This window comes from Sceloporus occidentalis, unplaced genomic scaffold, assembly GCF_023333645.1.
Source record: "Sceloporus occidentalis isolate IW3139 unplaced genomic scaffold, rSceOcc1.0.p SCAF_1, whole genome shotgun sequence".
Lineage (NCBI taxonomy): Eukaryota > Metazoa > Chordata > Lepidosauria > Squamata > Phrynosomatidae > Sceloporus > Sceloporus occidentalis.
This window is the reverse complement of record NW_028316981.1, coordinates 64,770,241-64,798,180: the sequence shown is the minus strand read 5'-3', so window position 1 is coordinate 64,798,180 and position 27,940 is coordinate 64,770,241. Positions and strand designations below refer to the sequence as shown.

At 40.1% G+C, this 27,940-nt stretch overlaps 1 protein-coding gene across 1 annotated transcript; it reads left to right on the top strand.

Moving 5' to 3' along the window:
- Positions 1–458: 458 nt before the first annotated feature.
- LOC149321501 (haloacid dehalogenase-like hydrolase domain-containing 5) lies at positions 459–27,659 on the top strand. The gene is made up of 8 exons (XM_089523233.1): positions 459–600; positions 17,040–17,252; positions 18,075–18,187; positions 19,211–19,304; positions 22,283–22,316; positions 24,063–24,237; positions 25,215–25,403; positions 26,569–27,659. Exons 1-8 carry the CDS (start codon positions 493–495, stop codon positions 26,984–26,986), a joined length of 1,344 nt encoding a protein of 447 aa, XP_089379359.1. The 5' UTR covers positions 459–492; the 3' UTR covers positions 26,987–27,659.
- The last annotated feature ends 281 nt before the right edge of the window (positions 27,660–27,940 follow it).

Here is a 27,940-nt window from a genome sequence, read left to right as displayed (position 1 = left end):
AGAAGGATTTAGGACATGACCAAATAAAAAGCTCAAAACGCTCATATAAATACGCATTCATCTCATATGCTTTCTCTCTCTCTCTTTGTGTGTTCCTTCCTTCCTAGAAATTCAGAAACCCCTCACTCCATCTAACCAACCGCAGTAAATCTTCTTTTCTTTCTTTCTTTCTCTCTCTCCCTTCCTTCCTTAAAAGAAACTCAAGACCCTCTCACTTCATCTAACCAACCCCAGGAAGCCTCCTTCTCTCTTTCCTTCTCTTTCCTTCTCTGTCTCTTTAGGGAATTCTTTAGGGTCTGGGGGGGGGGTGTCCCTCTTCTTAATCATGGGCGCCAAGGGCGGAAGCGGAGGCCAGGCCAGGCCCGGGCTCCGCCTTTTCGGGGCAGCGTGGGGCCGGGGGGGGGGGGAGGCCGGGATTTAGAGAGAAGCCGGCGGAGCAGGAGCAGGAGGAGGAGGAGGAGGCCGGAGGGACGGAGGGACGGAGGGGGCGGCATGTGTTCCGTGGGGTGGCTGCTCCGCCGGAGCTTCCCCCGAGGCCCCCGGGGGCTGGGAGGGCTCTGCAGCGCCGCTTCGGGGAAGGGGGACCCCGGCACTCCTCAGGTAAGGAAGGGGGCCAGGAAAGAAGGAAGGAAGGAAAGAAAGAAAGAAAGAAAGAAAGAAAGAAAGAAAGAAAGTGGTTTCCTGGGATTGGTTAGATAGAGTGAGAGGGTTTGAGTTTCTAGGAAGGAAGGAAGGAAGGAAGGGGCACACAGAGACAAAGAAAGAGGGAAGGAAAGAAAAAGAGAGAGAAGAAATGAGAGAAGGAGGTTCTCCGAAGATGGAGGGAGGAGATATGAGTTTTTCTCTGAAGAGAGAAAAGTAAGGAAAACAGAGGGAAGGAAGGAAGGGAAGAGAAAGAAGGAAGGAGAGGGAGAGAGAGAAGGAGATTTCCTGGGATTGTTTAGACGGAGTGAAAGGGTAAGTTTCTTTCAAGGGAGAGGAAAGAAAGAAAGTAAGGGAGAAGGAAAGAAGGAGACGGAAAAGAGAGAAAGAAGAAAAGAAGGAGAGAAAGAGAGAGGAAGAAGGAAGGAATGAGAGAAGGAGATTTTCTGGGTTTGGTTGGACGGAGTGAGGGGGGATCAGACTTTCTTTGAAGGAAACAAGAAGGAAGGAAGGAAGGTAAGAGAGAAAGAAAGGGAGAGCGAGGGAGAAAGGAAGGAAGGAAAGAGAGAGAAGGAAAGAAAAAGAAGAAAGACAGAAATAGAAAGAGGGAGAGAAAGAGACAAGGAAAGGAGAGAAGGAAGAACTGATGGAAAGAGAGAGAGAAAGAAGGAAGAAAGAGAAGAGAATGAAAGAAGGAGGGAAAGAAAAGGAAAGAAAAAATAAAGAGAGAGAAAGAAGAAAAAGATGGAGAGAGACAGAGAAGGAACAGAGAAAAGAGAAGGAAAGAAGGATCAAAAGAAGGAAAGAAATAAAGAGGGAAGGAAAAAAGAGGTGAAGAAAGAGAGAGAGCAGAGGAAAAAGAAAAAAAGGAGGGAAGGAAGGAAGGAAGGAAGGAAGGAAGGAAGGAAGGAAGGAAGGGGGGGAAGTGGCTGTTTTCCTCCCAGCCTTCCTAACGCTATGCTCAGAGCATAATCCCTTCCATCCCATGCTCTGCTGCTTCGCCATTTGTTTTGATGCCTGGACCTGTCTTTCTCACCAGCTCCCTGGGAATTCAGGAGGAGTGCAACCTTTTGAAAGCAAGAGGGGCTTGTAGAATCTGTTCCTGTGACACAGAGGCACCTCCACTTAAGAAAACAACATCTTCACCCTTTCTGTTTTCATTCTTTTCCTCTGTTTTTTGCACCCTTTAAAAATGGGATCTCTAAAAAAATATTACAGATTGATGAGACTGTGGCTGCATCTACACTGGAGAAATAACCCGGTTTGGCACCACTTTAACTCTTTCTGGATCAAGGCTATGGAATTCTGGGAGTTGGAGTTTGTTGTGGGCCCAGAGCGGAGCTGAGCTCTGGGCCCCACAACAAACTCCAACTCCCAGAATTCCATAGCAAAGAGCCAGACAACAAGTTAAAGTGGGGCCAAACTGGGTTATTTCTCCAGTGTAGATACAGCCTGTGACTGTGGGAAATTGAGAAAATGGGAGCAGTGGTGGTGTTGCAGCATCTGTATATTTGTGTGAGTACCTTGAAGTCCCCTGTCAGTTTATGACAACCCTATGGATTTTGTAGGCTTTTCTTAGGCAAGCAATAAATACTCAGAGGTGGTGTTGCCAGGTCCTTTCTCTGAAATATAGTTATAAGTGAGTCAGCAGTGTGATGCAGCAGCTAAAAAGGCCAATGCGATTTTAGGCTGCATCAATAGAAGTATAGTGTCTAGATCAAGAGAAGTAATAGTGCCACTATATTCTGCTCTGGTCAGGCCCCACCTGGAATATTGTGTCCAGTTCTGGGCGCCACAATTTAAAAAGGATGTGGAGAAACTGGAGCGTGTCCAAAGGAGGGTGACTAAAATGGTGAAGGGTCTGGAAACCATGTCCTATGAGGAATGACTTAGGGAGCTGGGGATGTTTAGCCTGGAGAAAAGAAGGTTAAGAGGAGATATGATAGCCCTGTTTAAATATTTGTAGGGATGTCATATTGTTTTACAGGAAAAAAAATATTGATAGTGCTCAACTCTGGCAAGTCCTCGTCCATTTCTCATCTTTTTAGCTTAAGATATTTCATGACCGTATGCATATTAATGGATTGCTAAACAGTGTGAAAGCTAATGTGGTGTGACCGTTTGGATGTTGCCCTGGGACTTGACGAAACCGAGTGGGTGACCTTAGACAAGTCATACTCTCTCAGCCTTAAGAGGAAGGCAACGGCAAACCTCTGAATAAATCTTACTAAGAAAACCCAAGGATAAAATGGGCATAAGTCAAATTTGACTTGAAGGCGTATAACAACAAAAATATTTACCAGTAGTCTGAAACTTTGCAGTTAAATAGTCTGTATACTGCCCAGGCATATAGTCCATATCATTTGACTATGCTGCCCATATCTTTTTGGACATTGTCTCGTTCAGCCAGGTCTCCCCCATCCTATATCTCTGCATTTATTTTTCCGCCCTAAGTGCAGTACCTTACATTTCCCCGTGTTGAATTTCATTTTGTTAGCTTTGGCCCAGCTTTCTAGTCTATTCAGGTCATTTTGAATTTTGATCCTGTCCTCTGAAGTATTAGCTATTCCTCCTAATTTGGAGTCATCTTCAAATTTGATGAGTATGCCCCCAATTCTGTCATCCAAGTCATTGATGAAGATGTTGAATAGCACTGGGCCCAGGACAGAGTCTGGTCATTTTGACCTACAGCAACCTTATAGGGAACCGATCATGGGATATTCTTGGCAGGTTTTGTTCAAAGGAGGTTTGCCCTTGTCTTCTGAGACTGAGAACATACCACTTGCCCAAGGTCACCCACTAGGTTTCCACAGCTGAGGAGGGATCAAAACCCTGGTCTCCAGGATCCTAGTCTAACACTCAAACCCCTACGCTGCACTGGCTCTCTGTAATGTAAAGAAATGAAGCAAAATAATTTATTGAAGGCAGCTATTTGTGTGTGTGTGTGGGGGGGGGTGTCACTTTTTAGTAAGCCACTCAGTAGACTTTCTGAATAAGCATGCATATGGTGTGTGTATGTGCCTTCAGGTTGCTTGTTGACTTAGGGTGGCCCCATGGATCTCATAGGGTTTTCTTAGGCAAGCAATACCCAGAGATGGCTTTACCAGTTCCTTCCTCTGAAATATAGCTACAGCACCTGGTGTTCGTTGGCCATCTCCCATGCAAGTACTGTCCAGAGCTGACCCCGCTAAGCTACCAAGGTCAGATGAGATCTGGTGCCATTTTGGGTATTTAGGCCCCTAAGGTATACTTGTTTTTTTGTGTACCTTCAAGTCATTTCCGATTTATGGTGACCCTAACGTGACCCTTTCATGGTTTGTTTGCTTTTTGGCAATGTTTGTTCAGAGGAGGTTTGTCATTCCCTTCCCCTGAGCCTGACAGCATGTGACTTGCCCAGTGGATTTTATGGCCAAGCTAGAAATCGAACCCTGGTCTCCAGAGTCATAGTCCAACACTCAAAATGCTACTCTAGTCTGCATGTGCCCAAAATGTTCCAGAAGTAAGAATATTCAAGTTTCTGGGCAGAACCATGTTTCTCTTATGAAATAGGCTTATACCTGGTTGGTCTTTATTGGGCTTCTACATTGGCATCTCAAGCTTCTTCCCGCCGCCAGTCCTACCTTCCGATTGCATTATGCATTTAAAACCTATCTATAGTCTTCCACTGAACTACAAGCTGACATCATGATCCCTTTTTCGTCCTTATAAAAAGGAAAATGAAATGCCCATGATAGTTGAGTGGTAGTATTAAATATCTATCACAAGCACTCTCTTAGAATGCTTGACCTGGTTTGTTGCCTCTGATTTGTTATTTATGTTATGCTGCTAGAGAATAATGGGTTCAGATTATGAGTGAAGATATTAATACTTTCTAAATACACTCAGACATGAGGCAATCCTTTTACCTACATACGACCACATAATTTTGTTATAAAGAACAAATAAAGACAAATGTGATACTCTTTCAGTGCATGCTTTCTTTGCATCAGTGTTGAGTTCAAGAAGCACAACTCTGGTTTCCAGTTTGCTGCATTGGAGACAAGAGTTTCTGGGCTGAAAGATAACTTTCTTTCAGTTTTCAACTATGCTACTCATTATTAAGGTTTACGAATGATAGTGATGGCTCTGGCAGCCCAGTTGAACTAGTAGCACTTCTCATTTTGGTGTAGGCAGTGGGGAATGTAATAGGGTGAAGTGCTGTGGGCTTCATATAGGACCAGGATGGCACATCAAACTGACCAACCGTCCTATTTTTCAGTATTTGAAAAATCAAGTTTGAGGCTAATGGAATAGGCAGAAATAATATTAAGAGCAGAACCATAACTCAACAAACTACTGAAGCTGGGACCTTCCACTAGCAGCCATGAAAGAGAAAGAAGAGAAATTTCAGTCAGTACAAATTTGCTGCTTAGAAAAGTAGGAGCAAGAAAATGATAACCTAAATCTACGTTATTCTGTGTTATATATGCAAGCATAATATTGAACTACTATAATTTCTGATAGTAAGTTGATGAAACAGGGAATTGGCTTTCATAAGCAGAAGCAGAAGAGTGTTACTGGACTTTTGAAGATGGATTCAACTGAGTTTTCTTTTTCTTTTTTTGCTTTCAAGACATAAAATCTTAATGGTAATTCTGATGGCAGAGGTTAAATGGGAAAAGATTGACTGTATGTCCCTGTTTGTTCCCCACTGAGGGAAAAAAATCTCAGCATTGAGTCTCTTGATATGGAATGGAGATCCAAGATAAATATTCAGCCCTTGAACCTCTCAGAGTTACTCTAAACATATTTACCACAGAATAAGTCCTTGTGAACACAGTGGGACCTGCTTGAGAATAAAAATATTAGGACAGCATTGTCACGGTCTTATTTATTTTTTAAAGCTTTTATGTCTCTCCTCTCAGCACACCAAGGCCATGAAGGGAAAGTGCAAGAGGCAAAAACAATTAAACTTGTTTTAATCCAGGTGTTTTCAGTGCTGTGGGATTGTTTCCTTGAGGAATGTTGGTTTCATAAGTGTTGCAACATAGGAAAAAGAGAAACCTGCTTATACTGTCAGACCATCAGTCCATCTCTAGTTGAGTACTGTCAACTCTGACTGGCAGCTGTTCTCCGGGGTTTCAGGCAGGATTCTTCATATTGAAAGAAAAATACAGAAGTAACTGGAAACACCCAATAAATCAGAAGAAACAGTCTCTGAATGTTTTTTAAAACTATGAATTTGGACTAATATGAGGAATAAAACATTTTAAAATATATCCTGACACATTTAATTAGACCTACATGGAAATGCCTGGTATTTCAAGTGCCGGGTAGGTGACAGTTTATGTTGGGATAGCATTCCTGGACTTGGCAATGTAAATTGTGACTAACATATGGAATCAGGGAATCCTAGGACATCAGGGGAGATGTTCCGATGGAGCTAAAGTAGCCACAAAATTAGTGATGTTACTCAACTTGCAATCAATTTTAAAGCACATAATATCAGAGCTTACCTTTTGCAGACTAGAGAAATGTGCAGATGCTCTCCAAGTGGGACCAGAATAGTCAGTGACTGCTGATCCCACAAGGGCTTGGCTGGGGTGAGCTGGCTTGCCACTAGATGACAGTTCCTCTTCAGAGGAGTAGACAGACAGGGATCAACTGGTAAGAACAGTGTTTTTCTACTATCCCTTTTCCAGCAGGCTTCCTAGATAGAGAAAGCACATCAGGAATGAGAGAGAGGGAAGCTATCTTCTGCTGTGCCTTCTCCAGCAGATCTGCCAAGTGGAGAAAGCAAACAAAGTTGCTCACGCACACCTCACCTAGGCAAACTTCTTCCAGCCACATCAGAGGTTCTAAGCAGGCAAAGGAAACCCCTTCCAAGACTGCACTTGTTTTCTCTGTTCCCCCAAACTAGGCCGGTAAAAGAAAACCTGTCCAGTCACCCTTTTTCCCACTCAGAATCCTATGCCAATACTCCAAGCAGCCTTGCTGTCTTGCCTCATTTTCCTATATCACCTTCCTTGCTTTCCTGCCTTGCTCAGTTGCACAGGTATGCTGGGAGAGCTGAGCATTATGAGTGAAACTTTCATGTACCTGTATTTATTTCTTGAGGGGAAAAAGTGGAATTGAAATGCTATAAATTGAGAAGAAACTGACATGCTCTGACAACAAACCATTCATGGTGAAGTCCTGTGAATGGCTTCTCAATAGTGCGAATGAGGTGCGATTGCAAGAGTGCAAAAGTTAATCGTGTTTCATTTGCACTATTAGGGAAGCAACCAGGGACATTTACCCAGACTACATTTTGGTGGAGGCAATCCAATATCGTTGCCAGAATCAGTTTTGCAGTGGATTTTTGTCTTCTCCTGAGATATGGGGCCTGATTTTGTTTAAGCTGGGTTAAAAGAATGTGGTGAAGTAATAAATTTTATTTTATTGTATTGTATTCTGTGCAGGATGAAAACATGATTTGCAGACATGTGCCATAGCACCAAAACAGCGCATGCATGAAATGATCAATTCCAAAATATTAATGATTCATTCATGGATGTGTGTGGAATGCAATCTCGATATTATTTGGTATTTATGTAGCAATTATCGTGCACTCGTATAACTGTGCAAAAATATCAAGCACTATAGCACTACTGTTGCATTAGCTTTCACTACTTCAATTATTGCTGAATTGGCCCTGGTGTGATCATGACCTGAGACAGACAAAGAAGGGAGGAAATAAAAAGTGAGCAAGCAAGCAAAGAGTATGGCAGCCCTACTACCGATGTTTTTGAGTTTGGAAGAAAAGGTTGGTGCCTCCCCCAAAACTCTGAGGCGACTGACTGTGATTTGCAGGAGATCTAGTGTGTTGTGGCTTCTACAAGTGACTAAAGGTGAGCTTTTAAGATTGCAGCCAAAGAAGCTCCCAGCATGTTGGAGCAGGAGGAATCTACTACTCTATGAGAGGGTGGTATAATTGCCTCAGCTTAAAGCTGAAGATGTGAAAGGTTTTTGTTGGGGATATGACTGAAGAGAGAGTTTGGAAGAAAAGGCTGGTCTCTTCTCCCCGTTGCATTCCCTTTGGTCCTAGTTTTAGGTGTCCCATTTTGTCCCTGGAAAGGAGAGGAGGAAGGGAAAGAGAGAGTGAAGGACAAAGGTTGGCTGGCTGTCCAGCCCACCCTTTCCCCACATTTGAGTGGCCAATGCAAAGGCTGGCTAGCTGTGCCTGTGCATTGCCATTCAATCTGCTGCAGCCACAAACTGGTGGAAAAAAGCAGGAGAAATGTCTTCCCTTCTTCTCCAGCTTCTCTGAGGGAAGGATTGATGGATGGTGCAATTGTTAATGGTATAGTGTTCAGGTATTGTTGTTGTTGTTGTTTAGCTTTTAAATGTTGAGTTAAGCTTTGGGGATCCACAGCAACAAAAGACACTTAAAGGGGCTCTCTGGTAAAGAAAAGGGTAGAACCACTGATGTGCATCAAATCTGTCCAGTGGTGAAGCATACAACTGTAAGAAACTGAGACATTATGTGAATAAATGAACTTGAGGCACAGTTAATTCCTTCAGTCTAATCTTATAAAGAAACTGTTCAGTGTTTTACTATCCTCAGAATAACCTCTGCCCCAAATGTACAATGCAGTAGTTCACACTGTGAATTTCTCAACCCAACTCTACACACATTCAGTAAGCGATCATGTAAAAATATTAATGTGAAATAAATGTTATATACTGTGATGTGGCAGCAGTTTTCATGATTCCTGGAACTTGAAAGGTATGCCTATCTTTATTTAATTGCATGACTGTGTGGACAAATTCACTTTTAAAGAATGATTCCTGTTATGTCCCTGATTTAATTTTTTTTCCTCACATTTTATTTTTGAGCAAGTAATGTTCTTCATGAATCAGATGCAGGCAATTGTTTCTCATCTGACATAAGCAGTTGAGTGAATTTGTGCTGTACTTTACAGTGATAGGTCATTTCTCCCATTGCCCATAGCTAGTGATTTTACATAGGAAAAATATCATGACTGAAGAACCTTCCAAATTTCAGTGCTGTTATCATGTCTAATTTTAGGGACACTATCTGATTTCAGTGCTGTCTAATTCCAGTGATACTGTCTCATTGATGTTGCCATTACAGTAATGAAAACCAGTCTGGCTTGTAAGTGTATAAAATTGTTAGTATTGAAATTTCTGAGCTCAAGCATATATATGTATAAGAAGCAAGCTGGTCATGTTTTCAGACACGATAGGTGTGACACTGATAGTTGTTAGGAGAATCATTGTTATTATGGACTGAAAGCATAATCTTACGTTAAAGATGAATGGCATCCTGTGTTATAACTACCAATCAGGGAGTGCAGAAGTAGATGTTACTGCTTCTACTTAGTAAGTTTATCAACAAATTGCTTTGAAATTTGGCAGTGCAGAAAAAGTAGGTTTGAGGATGGGGGTAGAAAAGATATGCAATGACTGATTTTGACAGATATTTGATGTTTGCCAAATAACTCACTTTGAAAGTTTTTTCCTCAGCTTTTTTTAAGAAAGATTTTGCTGGGATTGGACCTTCTTGACCAGTTTGTTCATTTGTAATGTATAATTCAGAAAATATATTACCTCCACATTAGGTCAAGAGAGAACTTCTGTTGTTCATTGTACTAATGGTAGGATAACATGTTTTTAGATTTTAATTTAGACATACAAAAGGAGTAGTATTTCATCATTCAGTGTGCCTGTCTTAAGTTGCCATTTGGTTACTTGTATCAAGCTGTATAGGCTATATTTAAGAGGAAGGAACTAGCAAAATCACCTGTGAGTATGCTATGCCTAAGAAAGGTGTGAAATTCCATGGGGTTGCCATAAGTTGACAGGCAACTTGAAAGCACACACACACACATACACAGACAGACACACTGCAGAACAGTAATAGATTCTATGTGCTTGTCACAGATCCAGAACTCAGGTCCACCATTCTACCACTGATAGCCCTCCAGCTCCAAATGATGAAGCTGAAACTAGCCACAGCACAACAGGATACTACCTAAGGGCCCGAGCAGACAGGCCAAAATAAAGCTGCTTTGGGTCACTTTGAAGGTACATTGTTTAAATGATGCATGTGTCCTAAGAGGCTGGAAGCTGCGCCAAAGGCATTCTTCAGTCCTAAGGACTAGTGTGCAGCTTTGGCACAACGTCTGGTCTCTTAAGATGCATGTGTCATTTAAACAGCATACCTCCTAAGTGACCTGAAGCAGCTTTATTTTGCCTATCTAAGGCCTGTTACAGACTGCCAAAATAAAGCTGCTTCGGGTCTCTTTGGAGGTATGCTATTTAAATGATGCATGGGTCCTAAGAGTCTGGAGGTCTCACCAAAGCCACACTCCATTCCTAAGCACCGGAGTGCAGCTTTGGTGCAGCTTCCGGATTCTTAGGATGCATGCATCATTTAAACAGCATACCTCCAAAGAGACCTGAAGTAGCTTTATTTTGGCAGTCTGTAACAGGCCTAAATCAATGTTTTTCAGGCTCCTTGATATGGGAGAATCAGTATTCCCCCCCCCCCCCACCTGAGAGCCAGAAAAAGGGAACCCATTGACTACACTCATTTCTTTCCTAGAAACTTGCCAGGGACTGGCAAATGGTGGCTTGTTGACAGACACCAGTCCAGGGAACACTGCTTTGAGTAGCACAGACCTAAATCTTGTGTCTTTTATGGGTGTTGCCTAAACAGCTGCAATTTCCCATCATTTTAGAGCATTAGTGAATATGGAGAGCCCTTAGTATAATTTCTTTAAAACATGTTGATCCACAGCTCTTGGCAGTCTTTCAATCTTATTTTTATTTAAAACAATAAAAACTTGCAAGCAACTGAAAAATATTAAGTGACTACACTTGGATAAATATTAGTTGTTTTTTCTCCATGCCTTGGGTCTCTGGTTGGATAGTAATTTAAAAGCATATACAAAATGCTCAATATATTAAAACTTCACAAGAGCTGATGCTGGATGCTGGAATAAGGGGCATTCCCATTAGATATGCAGATGACACTAAATTAGAAGGAGTAGCCAATACTCAGGCAGACAGGATCAGAGTTTAAAATGGCCTTAACAGATTAGAGAGATGAAACAGAACTATACATTGAATTTCAACAGAGAAAAGTGCAAGGTACTACACTTAGGCAAAATGCACAAATATAGGATAGGTGACACCTGGCTTGATAGCAGTACACACAAATTGGATCTAAGAGTCTTAGTAGACCACAAACTAAACACGAGTCAACAGTGTGATGCGGCAGCTAAAAAAGCCAATGTGATTCTAGGCTGCATCAATAGAAGTATAGTATCTAGATCCTGTGGGTCGAGACCCCTTTGGAGGTCGAATGACCCTTTCATGGGGGTCGCTGAAGACCATTGGAAAACACCTATATAATTACAGTTATGAAGTAGCAATGAAAATAATTTCATGGGTTTGGGTCACCACAACATGAGGAACTGTATTAAAGGGTCGCGGCATTAGGAAGGTTGGGAACCACTGATCTAGATTAAAGGGAAGTAATAGTAGCACTCTATTCTGCTCTAGTCATTTAAACAGCATACCTGCAAAGTGACCTGAAGCAGCTTTAATTTGGCCTGTCTGTTCCGGCCCTTTGTTTCCTTTGTGTAATGTGTAGCACAACCATAAGTACAGCTTCGACTTGAACATGGATGTAGCAGGCATAACATGAATTCTTGTGCTGCTTCAGCAGGATATCCAGGGGCAAGATACAGTGCATATGATTTTGCTTGTTTTGCTTTGTTGTTTTTTCTGTGAGATTTAACTCTTAATGATAAGAAAAGTTCAGAAAATATAATTTTAAACTTTGAGCTGTTAACGAGGTTTTGTGATCCCTCCAGTACCAAATTTAATCTACTTATATATTGAAATGGCAATTGCCTAATTAAAGCTGTGAAGTAATATCTGTTGGCACGTTTCAAACATAACAGTGCCTTATTGTCAAGGAAAATAACAGTCTTAAAAAAACCCTCAAATGTAAATTACTTAAAAACATTTGATCAAAGCAGTCTTATAAAGTATTAAGATGTACACTACTTAACAATGTTTTTACTTGTCTGGTTTTGCTGGAATGTGGGGATTGTCTCAATGTAAGGTATTTGTGGTGAGAAGAACCAGTTTATGCTAGCAGAAAGGCTAAGCTTAATTTTCTTCCATTTTTGATTACCCTCTTCTGAGTAAAGAGAACCTAAAGCCACAAGATCTGCCAATTCCATTGCTGGCTCCCTATATCTCTTGAGAAAATTAATCCACTCTATAATCTCATTGACTGCTTTATAAGATGTTTTGAAGTTATTTAAAAATATTTGGATCATAGAAATTATGTATTCCATATACTTTTAAAAAGGAATCCGATAATTCTTATGTCCACAGTCCAAAGCAAATTTACAAGACAGCAAGTTCTCCTTGAATTTAGTCTGCTCAAAGAGCATGCTTTGGATGTTGTTAACAACATAGGCCTAAACACAGTATATTTCATTGGGATTTGCTGTCTGAGTCAAAGCTGACTTGAGATCAGTTAAGAACAGCAGCAAGAGGTTTGCTTTGGATTCCCACCTTCCAAGTTCTGTGTCATTTTTCTTCATCTGGACAGGCTTCTAAGATTGGGCAGCCATCTGCTTGAGGAGGAAGACCTTTGAATGCTTCAGTTTAGGCAGGACACAGCTAACCTAGTTTATATTTTGGAAGGCATCTACTCTTAGGTGGGAGGCCACCCCATGCTGAACAATGTCTCCAACCCCAGAAGGAAATTTTGATTTACCACGGGAGTTAAAGTGAGGTGGAGAACAGGCTGGCTGGGCAAAAAATTAACAACTTTTAATTCTCTCTCCATCTCTTCCCTGGCTGCTTGAGGGAACATATGTGTGCAGTGTAAATTCCCTTCTTTAGAGGAGCTTTTCTGATGCCTTTATTGTGCTGTTTTCCGTGAGGTTTCCTGAAACCTGCTGTTGTACCTTCTTGTGTTGGATGTTCTTGCTGACACAAACAACAGCACTCATCTCTTAAAGACTAGAAAAGGAGGAGACAAAGTTAAAGCTAGATGAGCTGTAGTACACGTGTCCCTCCATATTTGCTAGGGTTAGGAGAACAAGACCCCCATGAATATGGAAAAGCCACAAATGGCAAAAACACAATGTTTTTACCTGAGAGGACACCTGTGGTGATCCCTGGGGGTAATCAGCCCTGTGCGTGGCTCTTACTCCCAGGGAGTCCCTTAAACTTCCCTTCTAGAATCTCCTAGGTCTCCATTCCCACTCCCTGCTGAGCTGAATGATACACCTTGAGATCCTGTATCTCGCTGCCACCACCCAGTGAATCTCAATGAACTATGTCTCCCTAAGCACACACTGGGACTTGCTAGGGATTTCTAGTTTCTGTTTCCTTGTTAACTTAAAGCAACCAGTAACCGAACTAAGACGCGTGTACAGGAGCAGAGAGAGACAGCAGATACTTTTAAAGAAGGATATTTATTTTAAAGAAATAGAATAGGATACGAAGATATCATTCATGCAAAGCCTCCTTGCCTTGCAGATACAGAAAAGCATAGTTACAAAGAGTTCATTTCAGGCAGCTATTAGGTAAACATAACAAAACCTACACGCACTAGCTACCACATTTCCTAGCTACTCACACAGTGATGGGATTTGCAGTTCATGTTGTGTTTCTGCATGCAGGGAGGGCTTCTTGCCAACTCCACCTGCATTCCTGAGCCTGTTCCTCACAGACTCACAGAGAACAAAGAAAACATCTGGTTTCCCCCAAGAGGAGGGAGGGAGAGACAAAAGACCACATGGTCGCAAAGGGTTTTTAAAGGCTACTCAAGGAATGTTCTTGAATCTCCCGGTCCTACTCTCTGATTGGTCAGTTAGACCTTACATCAGCTATGATGTCACAACTCATTAGCATGTGATGTCAGCCCTCGTTAGCATGTTCCTCCCCCTAGATTAACCCTTTGTGGTTCAGGAGAAGTCCCCAAATGACTGGAGGGACCAGTCATTACAACACCTCTCTAGGAATCTCTAGGTCCTCCAGTGCAACTCCAGTGCAACTCTGTGGTCAACACCCAACAGACACTGACCATAGAACTGCACCGGAGGAGCTACAAATGCCTAGTAGAGTATTCTCTCTAGGAATCTCTAGGTATTTCGGTGCAACTTTTAGTTAAAGTTGACCATAGAGTTGCACTGGAGGACCTAGATATTCCTAGAGAGAACGAATTAATCAAATCCGCAAATATCAAAGCCACAAATATTATTTATTTATTTATTTATTTATTTATTTATTTATTTATGGTATTTATACCCCGCCCTTCAGCCCTAAAGGCTATCAGAGCGGCTTACAATTATTATTTATAATTAGATGGTTCCCTGCCCTCAGGCTTACAATCTAAAAGACATGACACAAAAGGAGAAGGGAATGGTGGTGGGAAAGGGGATGAGGTCCAGTGGTTCTTCCCTCCCTCTGAGGCCAGGACCAAGGCAGATGAACTAGAGGGAGGGCTCTTCTTCTTCAGGCAACTTCTGATAGAGCTGGGCCTGCTTGTTCACTCCCTCGCAGGCCGAAGGATGACAAATATGGAGGGTGTATTCCTTTGTGAAGTCGAAGGCTTTCATGGCCATGTTCTAGAAGAATAAACTTGTCAGGAATAAACTTTTCTAGAACATGGCCACATAGCTCGAAAAACAGTGTATTTCTTTATATGTTCATCATGATGGAGAGATTATCTCAGTCCTAGGAAAGTAGATCTAGATCTATAAGGAAACTCCAAATAATGATATATGTGAGTCAGTAACTTCCTTTAAGAGAGCCAGCATGTTGTAGTGGCTTGAGTGTCGGACTAGGACTCCAGGAGAACAGGTTTCAAATCCCTGCTCAGCCATGGAAACTCACTGGGTGACTTTAGGCATGTCACACTCTCTCGGCCTCAGAAGAAAGCAGTGGGAAACTCCTTCTGAACAAATTTTGCCAAGAAACCCCATGATAGGTTTGCCTTAGGGTTGCCGAAAGAGTATGTACTTTGTATGCATAATACAATCAGATTTTGTATGCATAATACAATCAGAAAGTAGGGCTGGGTGTGGGATCTGATTTGACAGAAAGCCATTGCTCAGTGCAGGAACCAAATACAAACCAACTAGGTATAAGCCTACTTAAAATCATAGAATTGGAAGGGACCACAAGGACCACACAAAGCACCCCCAACAGATGGCCATCCAATTTCTACTTTAAAACTTCCAAAGAAGGAGACTCCACCACACTCCTCATATGGAAAGCACAGTTTGGCCTAGAAACTTGAAAATTCTTGCTCCCAAAACAATTTAGGTACATATAGCTTATAATACTGTGGTCTAAATACCCTAAGGGCACCAGATCCCATCTGATATTGGAAGCTAAGAAGGATGAGCCCTGGTGAGTACTTGGATGGGAGACTGCCCATGAACCAGATGCTGTAGGTTATATTTCAGAGGAAGGAACTGGGAAAAACTCTGAACATACCTTGCCCAAGAAAATCCTTTGAAATTCATTGGGTCCCCATAAATTGACAGGCAACTTCAAGGCACGTACACACAGACAGAATAACCCTATGCATGCTTACAGGGGGTTGCTGAGTGGTTTACTAAAAAGTGTTGTTTTTTGAAAGAGCTGCCTTCAAATAATTGGTTTTGTTTCATTACTTTAGGGTACAGAGAGCCAGTGTGTAGTGGTTTCCCTAGAACACTGGAGACTGGGGTCTCAGTCTTGGGCCAGTCCTACTCTCTCAGCCTCAGAGGGCCAGGGCAAATCCCCTCTGCCAAGAAAACCCTCTGATAGGTTTGCCTTAGGGTCTTAAATGACTTTAAGGCACACAGCACCACTAGCAACTTCTTTTATGAACCAGTGAAGAAGGATGTGTACAGTCCATTTCTAAAGCGTATTCCTAGTAACCAGAGCTTGAAAGAGTTATTTTATTGGACTACAACTCTCAAAATCCTTGGCTAGCAGTGCCTTTGGTGGATTCTAGGAGTTGCATCCAAAAAAGTAATTATTCTGGTTGTCATTTAGATTTGAGGTAAACCATAAATATCTTGGTTGGTTTATACTAGACAGGATGGGGCAATTTGACCCACTAACATGAAGCTTAGTGATAAATGTTTGCAACCTACAATATCAAGCGAATCTGTGTTTGTGTATGTTCGAGACCTTTTGTTAAGTCTGAACATTGGGTGCTCGTCATGTAATCCATTAGTGGAAAATCTGCTGATTGACCTAAATACTTGTTTTTGTTAATTTCTTGCCAACTGCGTCCATTCAAACAGGGCAAATTGGCTTTAGAAGGTATAAGGCATTATTTGAGTCCATGCTGAGATGAAACAAAAGTTACATAATTAATTAATCTGAAAATATTTATAGCTCATACAGTATTTAAAAGCAACCCAGAGTCTGAACTGCTAATATTAATATCCCAGCAATACTGTTTGTAAGAACTTTCTCTGATGTATACCTTTCTGATGCTCAGTGATGTCTTGACATCCTTTAATTCCAAAAATTAATACCATACAATAACCTATAAAATCATGACATTTCAGCCTTGTGGGCTTTTAATATTTGAGGATGGGGTGGTTCTGGTAGAACTATATATTTTGGTAGTTGATAGTGTTGGACTTGGACCAGGTCCAGTACAAATTTCCACTCTTCTACAAAAACCCACTGTATCTCTGATTCATTCTAATATACTCTCATCTTTTGATCGCACAAGAAAACTGTGAGAATGAAATGGGATAATGCCACATTTGTGATTTTTAACTCTTTGGAGGATATATACATGTATCAGCAGAAGTAGAGCCAAGTCTATGAATGCTTGTGCTATAAAGTATTTTGCTCAGTCTCAAAGGTGCTAAAAGATCCCTTTGTATAATGATATTCCAGACTTACATGGCTATGTATCTGAATTCTACCTCTTTGGAGGAAAGTTAGTATTGCTAGAGCAATCACCCCCAACTTGTCATCCTCCAAATGTCTTGGACTACAATTCTAATCATCTCCAGTCAGCATTCCCATTGGGCACTTTGGCTTGGAAGGGTAGGGACTGTAGTCTTTAGACATGTGTAGTAAATCAAATTGGAGAAAGCTGAGTTAAAATGTTGGATTAGGACCAGTGGAGTGGTGCGAGAGTCAAATCTCCACATAGCTATGAAACACCCTGAGTCAATTGATACCTATTAGAGTTGTTATAAGGATAAAATGAGGGAAGGAAAAAAACAGGAACACCACCTTGAGCTCTTTGGAAGAAAGGCAAGACAAAGGATATATAGCAAAAGAATGATATTGTGAGTGAAAATTTTACTTGAAATGAAATGAGATATTAAGCACTTTCTTTTCACTCCTGATTTCAGCACAGCACACAACAACCTACCTTTGGCTTCCTGTTTGACATCGATGGAGTATTGGTGCGAGGGAAGACACCAATTCCTGCTGCAAGAAAAGCCTTTCAAAAACTACTTAATTCTCAGGGAGATTTTTTGGTGCCTGTAGTATTTGTCACGAATGCAGGAAACTGTCTACGTCAGAAGAAAGCAGACCAGCTGTCCCATATTCTTGGAGTGTCAGTGAGTAACATCAAGCTGTAGTTGGGGTTTTTTCTTCTGTAATAAATACATACTTTGTGTTTATGCATAGTTATGTATAGTTAATCTATTTTATAATAGCCAATAATATGTATTATGATTGTATTATTATGTTTTTGTCTCATCTTAATCAAGGGAGCCTCTTAAACTTCCCTTAGAAATCTTTCAGTTCTCTTTTATCGAAGAAACAATACATTTCCAATCAATTTTGAGAATTTCTCATTTGAAAGGGAGTCTCAACTATGGCTGCTACCACACTGCAGAATTAATGGTTTGATACCACATTAACTGCCATGGCTTCATCCTGTGAAATCCTGAGATTTATAGTGTGTTTTGGCATCATCACTCTTTGACAGGGAAAGATAATAATCTCACAAAACTACAAATCCCAGAATTCCATGAGTCATGGCAGTTAAAGTGGTGTCAAACTGGATTAATTCTGCAGTGTAGATGCAGCCTATATCCGCTGCATAGTTTCAGAGCTAATTTTGAATAGTTCCATACAGTAACATTGATCCCTTTAATTGTAAGCTTTCTGTGTTCTTATTACTGCTTTGCCTGTCATACTAGTTTTAGCATCTTTGGCTATTATATGAGTATTTTCAGATACTGGTTGGAGCTTAGTTGCAAAGGGGAAACAAGGATGAGAGAACAAAGGCTGACAAACTCCAAATTGAGCATCAACTGTTTGCTTTGGAAAAATATCCTTAGTATTACCTTCATGAAGAAAGGAGAGTAAGGTAAAAGGCATAGGTAAAATAAGATATATGAATGAAAATTGCTTTTTTTCCTCCTCTCTAATAGATTTCCCAAGAGCAAGTCATGATGTCCCACAGTCCCTTGCGAATGTTCAAACGTTACCATGACAAATGTGTCCTTGTATCTGGCCAAGGGCCACTTCTTGATATTGCTAAGCAGTATCCTTTAAAAAGCAGGTTGGGGTTGTAGGTTGAGCGCAGATCTCAGAAAAGTTGGGAGGATGAGGAGACAAATTTCTCAGAATTATATTCCCAAATGATCACTTTTCCAAGCTCTGGTTATTCAAGAGAAGCTTTGGGTCCGTGGAGGACTCTGGTGAGTTTGGATTCTTTCAGTCTGTATGAGGGCAACCCAAAGGGCACAAAAATATGTGCAAGCTTTCAAGATCTCCAGATCACTTCAGGCAAGCTATTACAATAAAGTGTGTCTATGTCTGTCGGGTCATGTCAAACTTATAGCACCTGCAGATGGAATGGGGTTGTGTTGTGTCTCAGGGGGTGAGGACGTTCACTTGAGCAGGTGATGTGATGGATTTAAGTTTTGCCTGTGTGGCTCTTAAGAAGCCTGGGAAAAAGGAAAACAGAAACATTTGATCATCCATTTTTGAAAGTATAAAATTCTGTAGCTTTGTTTCTTTTCCTTGCTTAAATGTGCATATTTTGTGGGAAATGGGATTAAGGGGTTTGAAGGAAAGTATATATGTTTTCCCCAAAATTATTGATTATGAACACCTTTGTGGGCACTTTAGGGCGTGAATACAACAAAATGCATTATTTTATAGGGTAACTTTAAGTAATGGTCTTATAAATATTTTTGAAACCATTAGAACTTGTTGCCAATTAAATGGTTCATTTTCAGCTATAAGTAGGTAAAAAATTAATAATGAACTTATTCTAAAAAACTTTTTCTAGTCAAGGAAAATTAACATCAGTTCACCTCCCAGATGTAGGGTCATAGTGAGCCAAGCAACAGAGGTGATATATAAATAACATTCAGGGCCTGGATTCTTTACTATTGTCCTTTTAGATGTCTTCCAAAGAGTGATCAAGTTCTCTGTAAAATTAACCCAAGATTTTCACAGCCAACTCAAATGTATTGCTTGTAATCCTTTGGTGAGGCCAAAATGTCAATTTCAATAAAATACAGATTGTGTTGTTATCCATAACAAACAGCATCATCAGTCTTGGATTTTGCCACCCTATTACAATTGACAGGCTGCGAGAAACCTATCCATTATTGGACATGGTTGACCATGACAGAAGACCTAAAGTCTTGGTAAGTATCATAAATACTTGACTATAAGTTGACCTCATGTATAAGTCGAGAGCAGGTTTTGGGGCCAAAATTATGGATTTTGATATGACTCGTAGATAAGTCGAGAGTAAAACCTAGGGGTGTGTGACAAAGGATGCAAAGGATGAAGCAAAGGAAAACAGTGCCAGAAAACTTACAAAATTCCAACAGGCATACCTGTTTGTGCTCATACTAAAGGCTTCATGGATGAGAAAATATAAAGGGGGTGTGAGAGCTTCCAGAACAGATGACACTCTTGCCTTTCACCAGGGGATGGTTCCTTTTTTAAATAAGCATTAAAGAGTACAATACAGTACTTACATTGACTTGTAGATAAGTCAATGTAGGGTTTTGGAGTCAATTTTTTTTACTGAAATTTCTAGACATATACATGAGTATACACAGTACACGGTCCTTTATTTAAAATAATTCCTCTGTTTTTATGCTACATATCAGAAAAACAGCCTATTTTGTACTAGAAACAAAATTAAACATCATAATTGCCAGTGTTATAGTGTCCATGTAAACCTTCAGTAGATGGGAATTTTCCATTCATTTTGAAGATGAGCAAAGCTTATGGGTTTTCCCTTGTTGTTCAGTTTAGCTGTGATGTTCTTGCTGTCAGTTAGTTTAAGTCAGGGGTCCCCTCCAAGTGTGGGCATGTGACTGTACCTCTGTACGTGTGCCTTTAAGACTTCTGTTGATTTATGGCAACCCCATGAATTTCATGAGGTTTTCTTAGGCAAGGAATACCTAGAGGTGATTTTGCTAGTTCCTTCTGAATTGTAACCCCCAGCATGCAGTATACATTGTCAGTCTCCTATCCAATTTGAGGTTTATTTTTAAAATGTGTCATGGACATGGTCACGAGATTATTGCTGTGGAATTTTGCGATTGCTCCCAGCTTGTATGGGAGCTTTCTTGTTCTCATACATTCTGTTATTCCACCTCACTGCCACTCCAGTTCTGCCATCACCACCACAACACTGAGAAAAAAAAAATACACAAAGCCCACAAAAGCCTGTCTGTCATGGAGTCATGTGGCCAATTCAGCACCCTAGTGCCATTTAGTCTGCCTTCCTCTAGAGTTCCCAGCCTCCACTTGCCTCAAGGCCATGGTCAACTGTATCCTGTTCCCAATTTAAGCTGGACAGTGCCTCTTCCTCCTTACCTTCTCCTCCTTATCCTGTTGTGTCTCAACAGTCTCAGCCCATGCCAAGAGTTGATGTCTCCCTTGCCCAGAGTGTTCCCCTCATTCTCTCTTTCCCCATTCTGAGTTTAGTTTTTTGGAATTATAGGAAATGACGCCAAATGTGTCACTAGCTCATTAGATTATTGCACGGACATCTCAATGCTTAAAAGGTACGTATTATTAACATGGATTTGCCACCACAAATTTAGATAATATGTTCATTGAGCTTTTGTACCCACAGCATTTCAAGTTTATTCACAGTCAGCTCAAATCAAATCCATGTCTATATGAAATTAGGATGTTTTGGCCCATGGTGCATATATGTTGTTTAAATTTACTAATGTTCATGGAGTTTCATTTGCCATTTTGTTGCTTGTTCATTTTGGTTGCAGTGGAAATTTTCCTCCTAATGTAAATAGCAATATGGTGAGTCCATGGAAAACGGAAGAAGGAATCCTGATCACTCCTCATGTCTGCTGTTGAAAGACCAATGAGTGAAAAACACCAGCCACACCAAGTGCAGTAGTGTGTTCAGAGTAACACGGTAGTTTGGCCCTAAAAGTCTGCCTGTTGCTCAGACACCCTTATTATGCCTTTGAACATTTTTGGTGGCTACATATCACAGGAGAGTTGTTTTGTAACTGCGCCTGTCTTTGTTTTCTTTTCTTTTTTTATGCCTTTGATTTAAGATATACTAATAGCTTAGGTACCAAAACATATTTGTTGTTTAGACTATAGAAAGACAAATTTAATTGTTTTATCTTTATATTGTTTGCATCATTTAAAAGGCTGTACAATTTGTCCTGAGACTTACTCAGTATTGACTGATCTTGAAAGAGATTAGCAGCAGCTGAAAGAACAGTGCATAAACATGAGAAAATGCTTCCAAGAACCAGCAACAAAATTGCCCCATGTTTCATGGCAGGAAGAAGGTGAATGAGGCCAGGAACATTGGACTGAACAAGCCTAGTTCAGTTCAGCTCAGCTAAATCTTTCCTGTCAGTAGGAAGGGTCTAGGGAGACTTGGTAGTTCAAAGGTTAACCCTCTTACATTGATACTGTATTATTTTTGTGGATGTGGTATGTGTAGTTCTATTTATTTCATGAAAGGATTTATGTTATGTTATGTTTCTCTTCCCTTTCCTAAGTTCATGTTTCCCTCATCCTCTGTGCTTGAATATGCATATATCTAGTGAATTTCGAAGAAAGGCAAGGAAGCAAAGATTTTTTGCGTTTTATAAGAAATTATTCTGTTTGGCCAAATTGGAGCACAGTCTAGTAGACATGCTAGGTATAATCTGATGGAAATGAATTGTGTGTTGTGTTAATGATTTTTGAATTGTATAAATGCAGATTATGTTTTTAAGTGCAAAGAGGATATTTGTTGTCAATAATTGATATACAGTATTTACATTTTATGAATGCACAAATACACACACTCAGGAGAGCAAAGGATGTGGAATGAAATGCAGGAAGACTACTTTCTTACACCCACTCTAGCTGATCCTTACACCTAGCATGTTATGCCAAAAGTTAAGTGCCAATGTGTGCTCCAGTTGAATGCATGGAAATACATTGAGCCTAGTGGTAAGAATAGGTAACATCCAGAGAAATAGACCAGAGTATTTAAGGCCAAGCTGACTTGTAGACCTAAAGGTGTGAGATTTGTCTGAAGAAATCCTAGTCCTTGAAAACAGAGTGAGTAAAATTATTTTAACAATAATACAGGCTAGTGTAAAGCTAATTTGTTTTTGTTGGTTTTTTGCAGCATTCACCTGCAGTTGAACTTCCTAAGATTGAGGGTCAGTAAGTCTTGGATTCCAATTATTCTGTAATGTATTCCTACAAAAATGGAATGTATAGTAGGTATTTTTTAACAAAATGTATGATTCTCAAATGCCAAAAAGTTAGGTAAATGCCAACAAATCAGGTTTATGACCATTATTTATAGCATGCATCTCTTGTTTAATAAAACTAATTTAACAAGGATATTAATGGGGCTCGACAGACCACCCCAAAAGGATGGGCTGGAGCCGCCCGTTTTTGGTCCTGAGGAAGCCTGCAGCAACCAAACTGCGCAGGTTCCCTCCATACCAAAAAGAACCCGCTGAAAGCAGGTTTTTCTTCCTGTGCATGGCTGTCACTATCAGTGTAACTTTGGCGCACTGTTACATGTTGATTACGCAAGTGTGGTGCCCTAACATGCAGATGTTGTGCCATGCTTTCATCATCATGGCAGCCCTTGTGTGGATGCGGCCGCACCATGATGGTGCCACCGCCACGCGCTTGGTGTGGCCCCAGACTAATACATGGGCCTTCTCCACTGTCTCACAACTATGCCTTCTTGACTCTCCCTTAAACCACTTAATTGTAATGAGGATTACATTTTATTGTAATTTTTATTGCAATTTTAATAATTGATTTTTATGACGTTGTATTTTAAATTGTGGGTTAGGGATTGTGTTATTATTTTATTATGTTTTATTTTTTACTGTAACCCGCCCAGATCCTCTGGGGAGAGGTGGGCTATAAATAAATATTATTATAAATAAATATTATTAGGGCTTGGGAGCGTGCACATACTCCGCACTCCCGAGCCCTAATTTTGGCCCTAGGGCGCCACAAAGCAACCGTGTGCATTATTATTATTATTAAACTTTATTTATATAGTGCTGTAGATTTACACAATGCTGTACAGTTAGTTAAAACATCAATAAAAATGAAACCTGCCAATGGCGTACATTCTATAGGATAATAACAAAATACATATATAAAACAATGGATAGTAATACAAAATAGCATGAGATAAAATAAGCAAGCATCAAATTAAAAAAATCAAAAATCACATATCAGAGCCAGTGTCAAAAACAGTCAGATAACAATCACATAGTGCCTGGGAACGCTTTCCTGAATAATATAGTCTTCAACTCTGTTTTGAAACTGGTTGAAGAAGTGAACCAGGCCATTGATCTGTTCTGTCTTAGCTTTGTTACTTTAGTAAATAGGACATTTGGAGCTAAACCGTGATGCTTTCAGTCTCAGCTGTACAATCTCTAAAGTGTATGAGATTTAAAAACATACAAGACAGTCTGCTAGATCTCTTAGTAATTACTAAACATCAGCTTAGTTGGTAGCAGAAAAGAAAATTACTCAAAATTGCAACACAAAATAGCAGATATACACAATCAACCAAAATTATATTCTTTGCTACTTTCTGCTACAAAAAAAAGCTTATTAGAGGTGTCTTAACATTTTCTAGTGTTAATAAATAATTTGGTTGATGTTAAAAAAGGTCTAAATCTTACAAAAGCTGTATACAGTGTAAAATCTGACTAGTCAGTGTATGTATGGAAGATTCTATCATATCCTGAAAGTGTACTAATATCTGAAGAAGAAAATGGGCTGACAGTACCATAAATATAGTGTAATCATGAGCCAGTAGATTTTACTTGAATTATTTCAGGCTCTTTATAATTAGGGCATGAGTATTGTATTGTTACCAGGTACAGTCATGCACCTAACACATCATTTGTTTGTTTGTCTTGCAGCAATTATTTTGTTTGGTGAGCCAGTGAGATGGGAAACTAACCTGCAGCTAATAGTAGATGTTCTTTTGACCAGTGGCTATCCTGGAAATCCATATCCTCAGGGAACCTACCCACATATTCCTGTATTGGCTTGTAATATGGATCTAATGTGGGCAGCAGAAGCTCAGTCTCCAAGGTAGAACACAATTTTCAAGTGTGATTGTGAGTGCTGCTTGGATCCCCCCCCCACCTCCCATAACTGTTTAAAACAGGTGATAGTGATTCATATCACTAGTATTCATTATTCCTTCATTCCTTTTGAACCTAGCTGATTCATACTGCTCAATGTATGTATGAAGTGAGCATTATGACTCCTGGGTTCTTGTTCTACTTCAGTTAAAACCTGAACCAGACAAGAAGTTCTCTTTCCCACCAGTCTGTATGTTTAACTGGCTGTTGCTCTGTTACCAGCATGGAGAAATATCCACGCCTAATTGCAAACCAGAATGGGATCGACGTACACTCTTGATGGTGTCTGTCATGCACCAGTGTGACATGGTGTTTTTCCCAGATAGAAAAGTGCAGCACTATGATGATCGCTTGGAACTAAATTAATTAACCCTACAGTTTATCCAATTTAAAAACTAAGGCTGATATCCTGTAGTGCAGGAACCTATGGATTCTGTATTCAGTAATACTATGTATTCATGACTGTGGCATTATTGCCATGGTCATAATTGCCCCCTGAATCACACCTTAACAGCCAGCAGCTGCACTGGGCAATGGAGGTCTGTTCAATTAGGCACAGCAAGATGATGTTTCCATCCCCCTCCAGCAAGCAAGTGAGGCTGCAATGATCAGAAGCAGGATCCCTGTTGCAACTCCTCTTCACAGCCTCACTCACTGGTGCAAGGGAACTGGAAACATCAGACTGCTGTTTCATCACCAGCTGAACATACCTCCATTGCTCAGTGTGGCTGTTGGCTGTTGGCTGTTAAGGTGGGTTGGGAGGGAGCTGTCGGACCATGAAAGATAACTTAATTACACACTTGTAACTAAGTAGGCATACAAAGTTGGACAAATGAATGAGCTGTGTGGGTCTTTTCATATGTGATACATTTTACTGTGGTTGATTGCATCTTGTCATTAGCAAAAAAATTCTGTATACTTCAGATTTGGACATGGAACATTCATGGTTTGTCTGGAAAATATTTACAAAAAGATCACTGGCAAGGAGCTGAAATATGAGGCTTTGATGGGAAAGCCTAGTGAACTGACTTATCATTATGCAGAGTACTTGATCAGAACACAAGCAGCTGCAAAACAGTGGAAGAAACCTATTCGAACTCTGTATGCCGTTGGGTAAGAGATTTCTCATCAGAATGTTCTTATTGCAAACAACAACTAAGTAAGACACTTGGTAAAAATGAACAAGCCAAAGCTTACCCCCCCCCCCTCTCATTTCCTATTAATTTAAGAGAAAGGGGATATTTTGTGTGGATAGTGTTACAAGATTAAAAGAAAATATGGTACATAATTACAAGGAATATTTTAATGACTCACTTAAAAGTGGATAGGATAGGTGGTAGATTAAGGAAAGAGATTACCAGCAACTTTTGTATTAAGTTATATACAAAGTAAAGCCTGTTTTTATAGATCTGGTTAAGAAGCAATCACTAAAAAAATATTTTACTGAGTATAGTGGGACTGACTCCCAAGTAACTGTATTGCTTTTCTGTTGTTTTATATATAGTCATTGTCTGGTGAGATGTCTGTCTGTCTGTCTGTCTGTCTCAGAATCAAATGCCAAGGCCCTAAAATGTCAGATTCTTGGATTGTAGTTTTTTGTGGGGTTTTTCTGGCTCTGTGGCCATGTTCTAGAAGAGTTTATTCCTGACGTTTCGCCAGCATTTGTGGCTGGCATCTTCAGAGGTGCCAGCCACGGATGCTGGCGAAACATCAGGAATAAACTCTTTTAGAACATGACCACAGAGCCAGAAAAACCCACAAAAAACTATGGATGCCGGCTATGAAAGCCTTCTTGGATTGTGTTTTCATCTATAAAGTTCAGCCTTGGCTATTTGAAAAATTTAGCTGGCTGTGATGTGCTACCAGTTGTGAACCTGTCATATGCACACCAATATTATAGCATTTGTAGGGTTTTGTTTTACTTCTGTCCTGTTGATGAGTCTTTCTGAAGAACACTGTGCAACCATTCCATGAAATAGGTTCATGGTTTTTTCACCTCTAAAAAGAACAAGGTACCTGTTTACACTTCATTGGGTTTTTGTGTCCATTGAGTTGCTAGATTATGAAATTGGTGTTTAGCAAGGGAAGTTAGATATATCTGCCTCACAAGCTTAGGCTGCCATATGTGATTCATTCAAAGCATTGCTCCAGACATTAATAATCACTGTAAACTAAATCAAAAACTGAAATAGCAAGTTGTTTTTATATGATTTCTTCAACAAAAAGTTGGTTACACCTCTATTATATTAATTCTGATGTAACTTTCTTGGCTTTCTAGGGATAACTTAATGACAGATATTTATGGTGCTAACCTTTACAACCGCTACCTTGAAGAGAACAGCTCAAGAAGAGGTTCCAAGGCACGGGTCCATGCCCAAGCTGCTGGTGGCACAAGGTCCACCACAATATCTCAGGAAGAGGAACTCGACAACAGCTGGGAAAGTGAATTAGCATCTGCTACTGCCACAAACTGTCGGTCTGTCCTTGTTTGCACTGGGGTTTACAACCCTCACATAGAAGTTCCCTCTGATACAAGGGAGAGCATAACTGAGACTGTGTTTCATGGGCACAGAGATTTCAGATTTGATCCAGCTTTAGTAGAACCAGACCACATTGTGCCAGATGTTGATGCTGCTGTTGACTTAATCTTCCAGCTGGAAAACTTTGAACCAAATGAAGATTGCAGGACTTCTTAACAACGTCTTAACAATTATGCTTATTACTTTTTAAAAAAAACAAATGAGGGCACTAAATAGCGCACACTCTCTAACCTGTTTTTGTTTGTATGTGTAATACTTCTAATACACTCCTATTTGTTCTAACAGCACTTCCTTTGAAATTTTACTTTCTATGCCACTGATGTTTTTCATTTGTCAGTGCCCTATTTTGAATTTTGCTTTTTTAATGGATGTTTTTCTGCATGTTTTTTTTGTTTCGAAATCTTGTATTTCTCTTATCTAACAATTATTATTTTACATTTAAAAGAACACAGTACACAGTAGCACTTTGATATGTTTTGAAACAATACTAATTAATGGACAGCTACATTGTACCATATAATAAGCCAAAAAACTTTTTGATACTTCATCATTTATGCCACACTGACATAAACAAAAAAGCTGTTTGACAGATTATCTGCTCCTTGGTTGTGATGTATCTTAAATGTCTACTGTGCAAGCCCCCTTGAAATGACTGGAATTTCCCAAGACTGTGTCTACCGTTATGTAACTATTCATTTTACTGGGGCTTTGGATTGTGTCCTGTACCACCCATTTACATTATACCTTCCAGACTCTAATGTATAAAGATGATATCCCTAGATATTTAAATTCTTCACTGATTTTACATTGATTACTCATCTTACATTACCGCCTGGTCTATCAGTGGAATAGATATGATTTAATTACAATGAAATGTGTTATAAACAGTTAAAATGTACCCTCATACTTTTGCTTCACTATCAGAATGAGAGTGAAAAATACATTATGGATAGAGTGTACACATCACATTGGAAGCATCTGGCTGCATTTATTCCACCAAGTGTACACGCCTCTTCAAATGGCCACTTCAAACACACATAAGGTGTACACTTTGAATCTGGAATGTGTGAAGTGACCCTCAGCCTTGCTACACTGGGAAAATCATTTCTT

Coding starts and splice junctions, on each gene's coding strand:
- LOC149321501 (XM_089523233.1), top strand. CDS start 493: ATGTGTTCCGTGGGGTGGCTGCTCCGCCGGAGCTTCCCCCGAGGCCCC. Junction 22,317..24,062: donor TGAACTTCCTAAGATTGAGG/GTCAGTAAGTCT, acceptor TTTGTCTTGCAG/CAATTATTTTGTTTGGTGAG. Junction 25,404..26,568: donor CGAACTCTGTATGCCGTTGG/GTAAGAGATTTC, acceptor TTGGCTTTCTAG/GGATAACTTAATGACAGATA.